Below are 13,658 nucleotides of genomic sequence, written 5' to 3'. Positions count from 1 at the left end.
GTACGTATCACACTATCCCGTCCCGGCCTCCAGTACTCTCCCCTCCTTAATTACCCTTAATTTTTCAAAGACGTAAGAACAAGAAATAAAAAATCAACACGCATATATTATTAGGGGCTTGCAATTCATGTGTCGTTCTAATTGGTAACTGTCTTGATTGATCTACAAATTCTGCGACTCAAGTAGAAAAATTAATCGAACGTCAAAATGGCCGGCCGGGGACTCGAGGTAATTTAATTGGGGCTTTGTCTTGGCATTGGAAGCTGCTATCATCCATCATTACAGAACAAATTTAGTTAGCAGAAAAATACATAATCTTAGTCTCTGGCTGAAAAAATGAGTTTCGTAGTACGTACGTAGCCCCTTTCTCATATGTACTTGCAACCTCACCCAATGAAGTACTGTACGTATGGCTTTTATACACACACGCACACATATATATATACTCTTTGAAATTGAATCATAATACGTACGTACAGTAATATTTATTCACAGATCCATGTACATACAATACATGCAAATCACCGTATAATTAAATAGTCATAATATGTACAGTACTTCCGTACTAAAAAGAACAGAACCATCAAGAGTTTAATGAAAAAATCAACCCCACGCTAGTAAAAAGATAAAAGCTTAAATCCATAGGACCGGGAAGAGGACTCATTAGATATGCATGTTAATTAATTAATTACCACGTGAGCTAGCAGCTAGCTAGAGCTGCATGCTGCGCGCATACTCGCGAAGAAAAAGATAGCCTCTCATAAATCAACTCCTCTCTACGCTGTTTATAGATCTTGGCTATGAATTCCTCAATTCTCCTCTCCAAATCCTTATAATCTTGCTCTTCTTCATCACTATCAAGATCATCATCATCATCATTACTACCATCATCATCGATGTCTTCATCATTATAACCTTCATCATCAGTTCTAGCGTGGTATCCATTGGCATCCTCCGGATCACTGTCGACATGATCATAAGCTTTCCACGTCGCCTCGTTATAATGTGTATCTTCAGCTTCATATACTAAATGAGGGAAAGAAAGGGACCAATCGAAATCTTCTGTCGATGGCTTATTACAACTCCCATTAATGAAGATCGTGATAACGATTACGTTAAACATAAAAAACACAGTCACGCGACCAGACCTTTTCACAACGATAGACTCATACGTAGAAAGAAAAGGGTTGTGCTGTTTAGAAACTGAGAGTGACAAAGACAAGGAGATCATCAAGAATGTGAGAAGGATCGTCAGGCATAAAATAAGAAGTAAATGTACGGAGCCTTTCTTCATGCCCTTCGAACAATGCCTGGCCTAGTCGATCGTTTGGTGGAATATTATTTTCTCTCAATGCGAGTAAAGAGTACTGCTGCTCACTGCTCTCGGTTGACACACACACACACATATATATATATATAGCCCGGCCTGTTGATCAGAAGATTTTTCGTTAAACCATTGATGAGGAAAACTTTCCGAGAAAGTACTTACGAAAGGCGTACATACTTACCATTGAAAAGTAAAAAGTATATACTTTTATTCGTATAAAAAATTATAATATTGTCGTTGAAAACTTTAGTTAGAGATCACTATTATATAAATGTAAAATGTTTATTTTCTAATATTTAATGTATTAAATAAGGTTAATTTTTTTCCGCATAGACACTAAAGAAAATACATCAAACCCGGCCAAGATTATTGTTTACATTTTTTTACGCTCATATTTAATGAATAATTAATTAACTTTGAATAATACAAAAAATTATTGGTCAAAAAGTAATAAAAATCGTTGCTTAAAATACAATATTAACCCCTTTAAAAATTAAACAAAATACAATATTAACCATATGACACCTGTTATCTGGACTTATATATATATGAGTACTAGATGTATATACAACAATATTATTCTTATTTATTGCCGCCTGTATCTTTGCCATGATTCCGTAGACTTAAATATTGTTTTGTAAATAAGGGTAATCTTCCTTGCGAAGTGCATGAAATTTCCCAGCATGAAACTATATAGGAGAAACGTACGTTGGTCAAAAATGAGAAAAGAAGAACAACAGAAAATGCCGAAGCTGGAAAGAGATGTAATTAAGTATTATTCGCATCTAGATTCTAGAGCGCTTGATGACCCATAAAAAGACACAGTTCGGGAAATTAACAAAAATAAGAAAAGAAAAGAAATAAATTAAAACGAGTACTGATCATCGATCGGAGAACATATATGATTGTTCGTGCCGCTTCCATATTTAATAAAATATGAACTTGTTAACCTAATGCGCGCAATTTAATTAGTCGTAATTAATTATTAATTGTCACCTAGGCCGGCTTTGGTTATTCAAATCAAACCATCTCATTAATTTCATATAATGGTTATAATTTTCTCAATCTTCCACACAAAATAGGATAAACAATTTAATTTTTTCAAATCTCAAAACAAATATAATATTAAAAAATTATATTCTAATAATATTTTATTCAATTTTCAACTTTTATCACATCTCATGTTATCCAATCTTATTTCATTTGTGTAACCAAACGAGATCTAAGTTATCTCCAAATCTAGAGGAAAAACTTATGGGAAACCTCAAACTCGAAACCACTAGAGTTTGCAGCTTAATCACGTGATGATCTCTTTGTTTCCAAACTGGTCATGTGGTGTACGTTGATTAATAATTAGTTAAATGACTCTCATAAAAGTAAGAGTTTTGCTACGTAAAAGTGAATGCTGTTATTTTTATATTCAAAATTTAAATTTACATCATTTTAATTAAAATCTGACTTTCTAACCAATCAAGTTGGATGAGTGCGGGTATTAGTATGCAGAATTGCTTACAAACTAATTTTCCTAAGATTAATATACCAAACTATAGTACCAAGGGATCAGGGGATATCCCTAGAGTTATTTATATTATAAGCATCTTAATTAATATTTATTAATATCTGTGTCTTGATCATATTAAATATTGTTGTAAAATCCATAAATTATTCTTATATTTTCCGAATTTTACGACACAATTTAGATGAAGAAATGTTATAAGAGACCTCAATTCATAACATCCTATTAATTAGTTCAAAACATCAAAGGCTTTAGTTCCTTAACGCTGGGAATGAATCTCGACCACTCCCTGTGTTGGTCGTGGAATCGTGCAACCGAGCAAAAAAATTATTAACTATTAATTATTTTTTATACGTTAATGATCTTGAAGTTTTGGGGGGATATTGATTTTTTATTTTTATTTTTTTTAGCTTAGAGATTGTATAATTCTTTTTGTTATGATTGTCAAATGGCCGTATTATTTGTTTCAATGGACAGCCTTGTTTGATTATACAGTTTAGATGAAATGAGATAAGATGTTTTGTTAAAAATTGAATAAAATATTATTATAATATTATTTTTATTTTGAGATTTAAAAAATTTGAATTGTTTATTATATTTTATATGGGAGTTCAGAAAAATTATAATGATTAAATAAGATAAAATAAGACGAGATAATTTGATTTTATATAACCAAACCAGATGACGAGTTGAGTTGAGATAAGATTAGATGAAAGTTAAAAATTGAATAAAATATTATTAGAATATAATTTTTATTTTGAAGCGTGTAAAAGTTGAATTATTTATTATATTTTATTTAAAAAAATTATAATGATTAAATGAAATGAGTTAAGAGTCTTTTTAAATCCAAACATCAATGTTTTCTTGTTATAGAGGGCAACTAGAACTAGGCTGAGCAGAGGAGCTTCTTGACGAGGGCAGTGCAACAAGAAACACTAGTAAACTTCTTAGCACTTACATGCGTGAACCTTCCATTCACCGCACCTTTTATCATATACTTCAGAGGTCAAAATGTGGGCAGAGGCTCAGAAAAAGAATAAAGAATAAAGAATAAATAATAGAGAATAAAGAAGAAGAAAAATATAAGAGGAATTTTTCTTATCATTTAGAGTATTCCTATCCGGTATTTTAAAATACTGTTATCTTTATAATTTAAAGAGTAAAGTTAACTTTTTGACAATACAGGCACTCTATCCGGTTCCTTATTTTAATGTATAGGTTTAGTATGTAAACAGTAACTTCCTATATTTGGAGAGTCACTATTCATCCCCTATATCAGTTTTTATACATATTTTATAGGAAATAGTTAAAGATGTAGAAATAAAAATAAAAAAATAAAAAATAATTATTTTAATAGAATAGATATATGATAGAGAATGGGATGTAAGAGATTTTTTAAAATAAGTAAAGTTTAGAAGAAATTATAAGAAGTATGAATTCTAGCTCAAATTTAGGAAAAATTATAATAAACCAAATGCGAATACTCTTAGCAGTTGGCATAACCTAGATAAAAGATTGTTTGCCGTACTGCATTTTCTGTTGGATGGTGTTACATGAAAGTGGTCCTCAAATAGTTGGTAAGGCGTATCACAATTGAAGTTTCTGAAATGAAAAATTACGCTTATTATTTCCTATACCATAAATAGATATGTGGTTTGTCATTTTTATCTTTCTATATAAACACACGTTACAGGCAATAAGTAGCATTTCTCGACTCAAGGCCTAGTCCACTTCGAGCTGAAATAGCTGCGACTTTTTCTCTTGTTTTGAAAGACAGGTTTTGCAGCCTCGAACTTCCCTTGCCTCTCAGCCGCTTGTGTTCTGAGGCTCCATTTAGATGGAAGACGTGGAAATGCAAAACAGAAAACAGCCACAAAAACAATGGATACTAAGGGTGACAGCCGGGCCAGTTTTATTCTGTACATAAGAGAACTTCCATCCCAACGAGAATATTGAACATTGATTAATCATGCCGTGCAGCTGTATGAAATGCATTTGTTGGGGACTATAATGTTTGGAAAAGGCATCACTGATCAATTTAGTTAAATATAGGGAAACCAGTTGCAATTACATAAAAAGAACCTGCTCATACCATCCTACATAATTAGCCTACAAATCAGCTGTCCTACCTGATCACAAACGTATGAACTTAGTTGGAAGTTCAGAAACTGTTACATCAATCAATAACTTTCAAAGATTGATCTACAAATTTGAAGGGTAAGACTTCAGTACTTTTAGAAAAACCAAGATCAAGGAACAATAGAGTCAGCAAGAACTTTGAAGATAATACTTTATTGCAGCTTATCAGGTTAACCTCCAGGTAAGGATATATTGATATCAGTTCCGGAGTTTCTATAGTCCTGCACAGTATGCATGATCGGCCAGTTTTCTCTTTGGAAGCCAAGGTTTGGCCTTGGGGTGCTAGAATTTTGCTGTCCATTTCCTCTCAGGCCTTCGTCATTTTCCGCATTAAAAGCAGGTACCATAGCAGCAATGGTAGTAGCTGGTGTTACAATAGCAGGGATGGACTCATTCTTCGGCTTCTTTGGTTTCTGCTCATGCTGATTGCTGCTAGGTAGAAAACTACCAACCACGACCTGATGTTCGGATACAAACATGAGGTAAGTATTTGAGTCATGTGGATCATTTCTTGTATGTAACTAGTTCTAAGATAGATCATAAGCTACATAGTCATCATCCAAAGAAAGACTTCGATTGATTCTAGCTTCTGTTGGTTAGGGCATGTTAACCAAGTCAACAATTTTTCTTCTTCAAACAGATCAAATCCACAACAAAAATGCTATGCTGCCCAAATCCCATGCCCCCCAAAGTGTACCGATAAGTGCATTTGCTCTTTTTTTTTTAAGCATTTTGTGTGTGCGTGTTTTTTTTAAGAAGTTTGGTGTGTGCTACAATCTTTCTCAATATCCTAAACCAGTCCTTCTCTAGATGTTATGACAAGATTGATAGCTAATTCCACCCTCTAACAACCCCCAACAACATCCCGTTACCTGCACTGGACTAGCAGCAACCAGAAGTCCAGCAACCCCTCCCCCAACAACACGACCATCAGGACTTGCCAAAGAGACACTCATCCCACCTGACCTGCTCCTTGTTCCTTGAGTCTCAGTAGGAATGAAAGATCCAGACAAAGAAAGTATCTCAAAACGACCCTACCATAGAAACAGGATAAAGCGACCTTAGATACATAGAACAGAATCAGATTTTAATGCAGCCAAGTTGATTTCGTTCTTTCTTTAATTTGCTTCTCCAACCATCTTTATACGATTGCTTCAATTTAGGAAAGGAAAAAGGAAAACATAATTTATGTGTTGATGGATATACCTCAACAGTTCTGATTTATCAACTCCAGTTGACACATAATTTACTTCATATAATACAATTAATTCTAAAAGCCTAGCACCAACACCTTGGCCCCCCTGAACACGGGGTGAACATGTAAAAGGCATGCATTGGCACTGTTATCTTGAAGACATGGTCAAGGAAAATGTATTATGAAAGCTGGCCATAAATTGTCATGAGGCAAATTAAAGTGGTTCCATAGGAAGTAATGTTCACCAAGTCATATTTATTTCATGAGATTGTGTTTTCAACTCTCTTAAAGTTGCTAGAGAGGTGGTCATGTACCCACCTCACTCACTCATTAGGAACTTGGTTACACATTGTTCAAATGAACATATGTTATCACTAATCAAAATTACGTCTAATGTGATGGCATGCATTTACAGATGAACCGAAAAGCATAGAAGTGTAACATGAAGAGTAGACAGTTAAAAAGTATTGGCATGCATTTACAGATGAACCGAAAAGCATAGAAGTGTAACATGAAGAGTAGACAGTTAAAAAGTATAGCCATTCACCCAATTATAATTGCATCCAAATATACAGAGTTAGTACCAGTTATACAAAATAGAATAAATTTCAAGATGGAATGATTAAGTGCGACACCTCATATGTTAAAGTACCCCCAGAAGAATCAGGCTGACGAAGTGTAACATTTGAAATTACTCCATTAGCAGATAAGATGCAAATAGCTCGAGGTCCTTGCTGAGAAAATGATATAACCTTCATTGTGACATCCTGTTAACACCAAAAAATAAAAACTAAATTAAAACCAGCATAGGAGCATTCAATAATGTTGTGACAAGGGGCAAAGCTAATTTTGGGAAAACTTTAATTAGAGAAATTCAAGAATAAAGACCAAAAAATGTTAAGATGTTCCTCAACTTTTGCAACAGATTTGGAATCTAGAAGATATTAATAGAAACGCTCAACATTTTTTTTTTTGGTACTGGGTGTCCAAGAACAAAGTCCCAACCAGTGTCGGAACCAGAAATTTCTTTGAGGGGGGGCTGACTTTTTTTACCATGCGACACATTTATGTAAAATAAAGAGAATAAAAAATCATAAAAATATTACCATGTATAAAATTAGATCTTGATAATTTGCTACATACATGTAGAAATAAGATTCTAACCTAGTTTGGATTGAGAAGTGGTCTCATCTCACCTCATCTCATCATTACAACTTTCCTAAATTCTCATACAAAATATAATAAACAATGCAACTTTTTCAAATCCCAATTCAACTTTTTCAAATCCCAAAACAATAATAACAATATTTTATTTAACTTTTATCTTTCATCTAAAACCATCTCGTCTCATCTCTGAATCCAAACCAGGTTTCGTTTCAGATTTATGACGATAATGTTTCATAAAATAATATTTATCTATTATTATTTGTATAATGAAATATTTAATTTCTTCATAATAACTATTGAGTGATCTTTTAGAAGATCATCTTTCATTCTAATATGTAAGCTAGTTTATTAAGTTTTATGTAAAATCTAGATATTTTCGTGTCACGTTAAACATATAATGTTATAATTGAGACGTTAAATAAGTTTTGTCTTGCTTAATGAAGTTTAGAGGATAAAAACTCTTAACTATTTTCCATATAAATTCTCAACCTTAAATGATTTTTCTTGTATTAGTTTCAATTTGGACTCCACATATTTAAGAAGTCTATATATGATTATATAACAAAAGACTTTGGAATCCATGTTAATAAGTTTATTATTTCTCCTAAACTTACTTTTAATTTAATTTGGTGAGGCCACATCCTTGAAAATATATAATATATAGAAATTATACAAAATCTTGGAACTATAAGAAAAAATTAGAGAGAGGTATTTTGGAAGGCCATTTTCTATATTTATAGAATTATATTGAATAAAATCTTGGAATCTTGGTGCTATTTTGAATTTCAAAAAAATTTGATTGGGGGGGGGGAGGCGGTGGGCAAAGCTAAACGTGGGTCCGCCACTGATCCCAACTAGTTTTGGGGGTGCAAGAGCCCTCAAGAGTTTCCCACAAGTGCATATCAGGTAATTCAAGGCGAAGTTCCCCGAATTCGATGACCCCTAAAAATTATTTGCACTCAAAATGATTCGAATCTTAGACCTGGAGCAAGCATACTACCAAGACCTTTACCACTTGCGCCAAACCCTAGGGGTTAATAGAAACACTCAACATTAACTACTTGATAGACTAGCAGCTCTCAATCCTAATTTTTCCCACTACCACCTCCTAAATTCCAGATAATCCCACTTTGACTTTCTTAAGTTACATTAAAACGTTAATCCTAATAAATATGATGCAAGATCTCATAAAGAGATTTTAGATCACAGTCAATCCTAGGCATTAATTGTCTGCATATATTGAAATGGAAGTTGGTTTGAAGGGAGAAAAGCAGAGCTAGATTTAAGCAAGATCTTCCTGCCCAAGAGGAAAAGGACAGTTGGAAAGCACTTGGCTCCTAAATCTCCAGGCCAAGATGCCAGCCATAATGAAAATAAATAAATGCTTAAAGAACTCCACATAGTCACATGGTTCAAAAAACTCTGAAATGACATTGGACCAGGCAATGTTTTAGCCAAGTATGTCACTTTTTACATTTTAGTTAAACTATTGAAAATCTATCCCATATTGGATTAGCCATCATCTTCTATATAATAATACAATATTATGTTTTCATTAATTTTACATTCAAATTTCAATGGTCATATTTTCAATTTTACATTCAAATTTCAATGGTCATATTTTTCAATGATAAATTACACACAATTTTTTCTTTTAATTATGTAGAGTATAAAATTAAAAAGATAAGAGAAAGTGAAATGTTGATTTTCTTTTTTCCTGCATTTCATCTAGTAGCTGGTTCAGATTTTGGAGTTCATCCTCAAGAGTTTAGAAAGTGAAATCAATAAAGATAAAAATTGAGGAAGAGAACGAGACAGGTGCTCCAAAGAGAAAAGTGACAAAAACCACCTAGAGCCTCAAGAAAATGGAAATAACGTTCAAGAATCAAAACCAAAAAGAGAAAATAAGAATTTATATTATTTACCAAGTTACACTTCTCAACAAATATGTTGAGCCACTATGGCTAAAGAGAAGTTTGCCTATTCAATGCATATTCCAATTATGAGAATAAGGATATGATGATAACTTTAGGTTAAACATGGCTAACTAGAACAAATGGCTCTTCCGATGTCGTTGCTCCTAATTGACAAAGTTTACTTTCTTAGATTTTAATAACCCTTGCAATGGTATCCTACACTGCAAAGATGGTTTTTCACTTTGCAAAGAAAGATAGGCATTATGCAGGAAGAACAATGACTTGTGAAAGAAAACTACATTTAGTAAATGAAGGTGATCAAACATACCTCCCCAGCATTGACAGTGATGATATGGGGCAAAAAATTTGTACCAACGGAACATGCATTCCACTCTCCTACAAAACAATACAAATTCAAATAAAACATTAAGACTAATTAATTTGCTAAATCAATTCTTCAGCACTTTTGTTTTGGCAGGAAGATGTGATGGGGTCAGATTTGTTCTCTATATGCCCAAAAACGACGACTACACTTGGCACAAGACAACTGAGTTGTATATATGTATTTATTCTTATGCTTATCAAACCTAAAGCTCAGTGAAAAGCAAAATCTCAAGCTTCTATTAAATCTTGCTCAACTTAATACAAAATCTAAATATTTATGTATCGTGCCAAAACGACATCCATGGCTCAATAATCATCAACCTATAAGAAAACTCCTCTTTTTTGTTGGAAAAGGGGAGGGGAGATTTTAACAAAGTCCGACTTTTTTTTGTTTTGTTTTTTTTTTTTTTTTTTTTTTTTGACTTTGAGTCACAAAGGGAATGAACTTGGATCTGAATTCCACAAGTACACGTAGGGCCCCTTCTGCTGCCCTTTTAGAAAATAGTTCTTAGGAAACATGTTCACAAGCTCAAGAACGAAAACAAAGCTTTTACAACAGTTTTTTGGTCCAAAAAAAATGGTTGGAAAGCCACACCATAGAACGACACATTAAAAATCTAAGAACAGTGTCAAACAGCCATGAAGCCTCTCTAAGTATTTTTTGATTGGATCTGACTTAATGTGTAGTAGTGTTCGTCTGTAATACAGGAAGTCATAGGATAATAAGACAACAAAAAGAAACAAACAAACATATTATTTCTCTATATGATAGAGAAAGTTCATAATAAGTAGTCTATCATAGATCTTTAGCAACACAATGCAATGTGCAGATAATGTACTAAACAGAAGGACTAGAGCCCATTATTCGCTGCAAATCCTGGCAATTTCGCAACAGGCTGAAGGAACTTTTTATTCATCTGGAATTCATTATTTGAGGTAACATCATATTTCTTCTCTTCTCAAGTCAAAGCGGTGTAACAACATATATCTTTCTCTTTACCAATCAATAAATCATACTTTTATCAAGTTTTATTCCATTGCTGTCATCTCAGGGAATTTTGTAATGCCCCAAGTAAAAATGCTAGAAGCAACAAATCCTCGCCACATAAGGAATATTCCCACGCTCTCACGGCAACCCCACAAAAGCCCAAATTTCTATTCACAGAACATACTTCCAAATTCGAACAAGCATCTCATCTCATGCTAAGGTCCCACATAAAAGTTTGACAAAGTATCATCAAATGATGGCTTCGCATACAAATCTTTTGAAGAAGAACTTTGAATTCTTCAAAACATTCAAGACACTGGTTCCAATGCTTGAGTGCGATCAACACAACAGATCGGTGAAAGCCGTTTTGTGATTATAGAAAGAAAAATACTCTCAAAACTAAAACAGCACGCCACATGTTGAATAAGAAGAATGATAATATAAAAGAATCCAATACCAAAATTTTGCATTCCCACTTTCTTATGCTGCTTGTACTCCAAACCACTGGGTCGCACTTTTCCACGCTTCGTGGCTGACAAGTCGCCTCCAGGTGGAGCAGAAGATGAAATTGGCATCGGCGACAACGCCATAGTGACCGTCCCATCCGGTCCATACTTCCTTGGTCTACCTCTCTTTTTCTTTCCCGTTGTTCCGGCCAATTCCACGCTCACAGGTGAAGCCGCAGTCAATGCTGGGGACCCAGCAGCCTGGTTCTGGCTCGGAGTTTCGGTCCTCGGCGCTACATGATAAGCTGACGGAGCTTCTGCTCCTATTACAGTAACTCCCGTGTTCATGCCTTCTCTTGCTTCCATTTTAAAACCACAACCACCGCTAACAACGATATTCTACAAGTCAGACACTCGCATTAGCATCTGCAACATAGGAATCCAACAAAAACTAGATAACATTAAATAAAACTCAGTGTACTGCTTTCAAATTAAAATCCTTTTGATTCTCTTTTCAGAAAATGCTAAAGAAATATCCTCTCAACAATTTTCGAACCTTCGTCTACCCAAACTAGAAATCCATTCCAAGTAGTAGAAGATAAAGGAAGGAAAAGTAATTACGTTAAAAACTAGAGGTTCCTTCAAATATAAACGGAAATAACCTCAAGCTTAACACTTCCCTCAACGTTTAACAAATTATTAAATTAAAAAACTTGCAACTCTAAACTCTAAAACAAAACCCAGAAAGAAAATAAAAATGGACTAGTTTTTTTCCTAACGAAAATCTAAACTGGTAGCCCAAACCAGAAAGGAAAAAGACGAAAAAAAAAAAAAAAACAAAAAAAAAAGGCAAGACAGAAAAGACAAACAATCACTTCAACGTTCATAAAAGTGGGACGAAAACTCCTTGGAAGAGAGGGAAGAAACCATATACAAAAGCAATCATTTTCATTTGAAAAACAGAAAATTAATTTTGGCCGGAAATCCGCAGCTCAGATCAGGAAAAAATTATCTTAAAAAATACTAAGATAAAAAATCAAATCTTTAGCCATAATTGGTTAAAAAAATACAATAAATATAACTTCTAACTGAAAACAACTTCTGAAACCAAAGATCATGACCTGTGACCGTAACTTCCACGCTTCAACTAACACTTTTAACACTGCAACTTAGACTGTTATGTCAGACCCTTTTCACATTTGAGCTCGGATAGTGCTTATATACGCCAAAAAACAGTTCCAGCAAAGTGTTTGTTTACTGAGAAAATGAAACCCGCCTTCGAATTTCAGGCGTCGATAACCAATAAATAAATAAAAACCGCCCTGCGGTTTTGCACAGGTTGTCTGGAAGCAAAGGCAGTTTACAATAGCGAAAAAAGAGAGCAAAAATAAACAACCGAGAAAAATGAGACCTAATAATTAAAAAAATGCTATTATAATGTGAAAAGAAATATGAAAAACAAAAGTATTAATTGTTACACCCGATAAAATAAAATATCGTTAAGAGAATTTTCACGTCCGTGAGGGGAATTGTGGTTTAAAAAATTGGGTAAAATGTCCAATATGGTAAATTCGGAAAAAAAAAAAAAAGCTATGATAAATTTAAAAGAAAAAGGAAAAAATAAAAAAATAATAATAAATAGGTTTCTTTTTATAAAAATAGTTTGTTTAGCATTTAAAGCTGCAAAGTTTGCCGCCGACCTGATGATTTTTGTCTTTTTAAGTCAAATGAAAGTTATGCCCTCCAAAACGACAAGGAATTTCGAAACATGACACTGAAGGAGTGAAATCTGCCTTCTTTTTTCTTGAAAAAATTTGTTGAGAATTTGAATTTTGGATAAAGATATGTGAGTGCCTCACCTGCCGGTCACGAAGATATACCGACCCGTGCGAGAGACATAAATAAAACATCGACAGATACGCTGTCGGAGTGAGGCTGAGCACTGCCAACCTGATACCAACTCAAGGAGCTTTCAATTATTTTTGGATGATAATAGTAATCTCGCTCAAGCATCCCGCTAAATTTTATTTATTTTTTTTTTATTTTTTTTTTTTTGTGTTTTACATTGTGATTAAGAAAATGTTATTTAATAATATTATAAATTTTTTTTAATATTTAAAAGTGTTAAAAAAATAATGTGAAAAAAAAATACTTTTAAATATTTTTAAAAAATAAAAAAATTTACAACATTATTAAAAAATATTTTCTTAATCACTATGTAAAAAAAAAACTAGAAAAAAAAATAGAGTGAGATAAATGAAGGAGATCCCTATCATTTTCTATTATTTTTACTCAGTTTTTATCAAATACTACTTAGAGCATTCACATTGGACTATGCATCCCCATATGCAAAGTCAATTTTGCATAATATTAACATAAATCAGTCTACATTGGATTCTCTATCTCTAAAGTTTTAGCTAACTATGAACAGTAACATTACAATTTTCCATAGCCACTATTTACTCTCCAAGTTTTATTTTAATGTTTATTTCTCTCTCCTCCCACACTCTCTCTCCCCGACCCCCCCCAAACGGGATTATTTCCACACTCTCTCTCCCTCGGTTTCTCCTTTTCCGAATC

At 33.4% G+C, this 13,658-nt stretch overlaps 1 protein-coding gene across 7 annotated transcripts; it reads right to left on the bottom strand.

The window, feature by feature from the left end:
• Nucleotides 1–4,856: 4,856 nt before the first annotated feature.
• Nucleotides 4,857–12,495, bottom strand: LOC122286825 (AT-hook motif nuclear-localized protein 1-like). 7 transcript variants are annotated; one of them, XM_043095442.1, is made up of 6 exons: nt 12,200–12,491; nt 11,090–11,504; nt 9,589–9,656; nt 6,813–6,944; nt 5,855–6,016; nt 4,857–5,440 (listed from the first exon to the last, which is right to left on the bottom strand). In XM_043095442.1, the coding sequence occupies exons 2-6, from the start codon at nt 11,442–11,444 to the stop codon at nt 5,153–5,155; spliced, it is 1,005 nt and encodes a 334-aa protein (XP_042951376.1). In that variant the 5' UTR covers nt 11,445–11,504; nt 12,200–12,491; the 3' UTR covers nt 4,857–5,152. The 7 variants fall into 7 exon arrangements, with proteins under 7 accessions (XP_042951376.1, XP_042951375.1, XP_042951380.1 ...); XM_043095441.1 differs by having other exon boundaries at nt 11,090–11,477; XM_043095446.1 differs by lacking the exon at nt 12,200–12,491 and adding an exon at nt 11,635–12,179 and having other exon boundaries at nt 11,090–11,477.
• Between the last annotated feature and the right edge of the window lie 1,163 nt (nt 12,496–13,658).

This window comes from Carya illinoinensis, chromosome 1, assembly GCF_018687715.1.
Source record: "Carya illinoinensis cultivar Pawnee chromosome 1, C.illinoinensisPawnee_v1, whole genome shotgun sequence".
Taxonomy (NCBI): domain Eukaryota; kingdom Viridiplantae; phylum Streptophyta; class Magnoliopsida; order Fagales; family Juglandaceae; genus Carya; species Carya illinoinensis.
The sequence above is the reverse complement of the archived record's forward strand: the minus strand, read 5'-3'. Positions and strand labels throughout refer to the sequence as shown.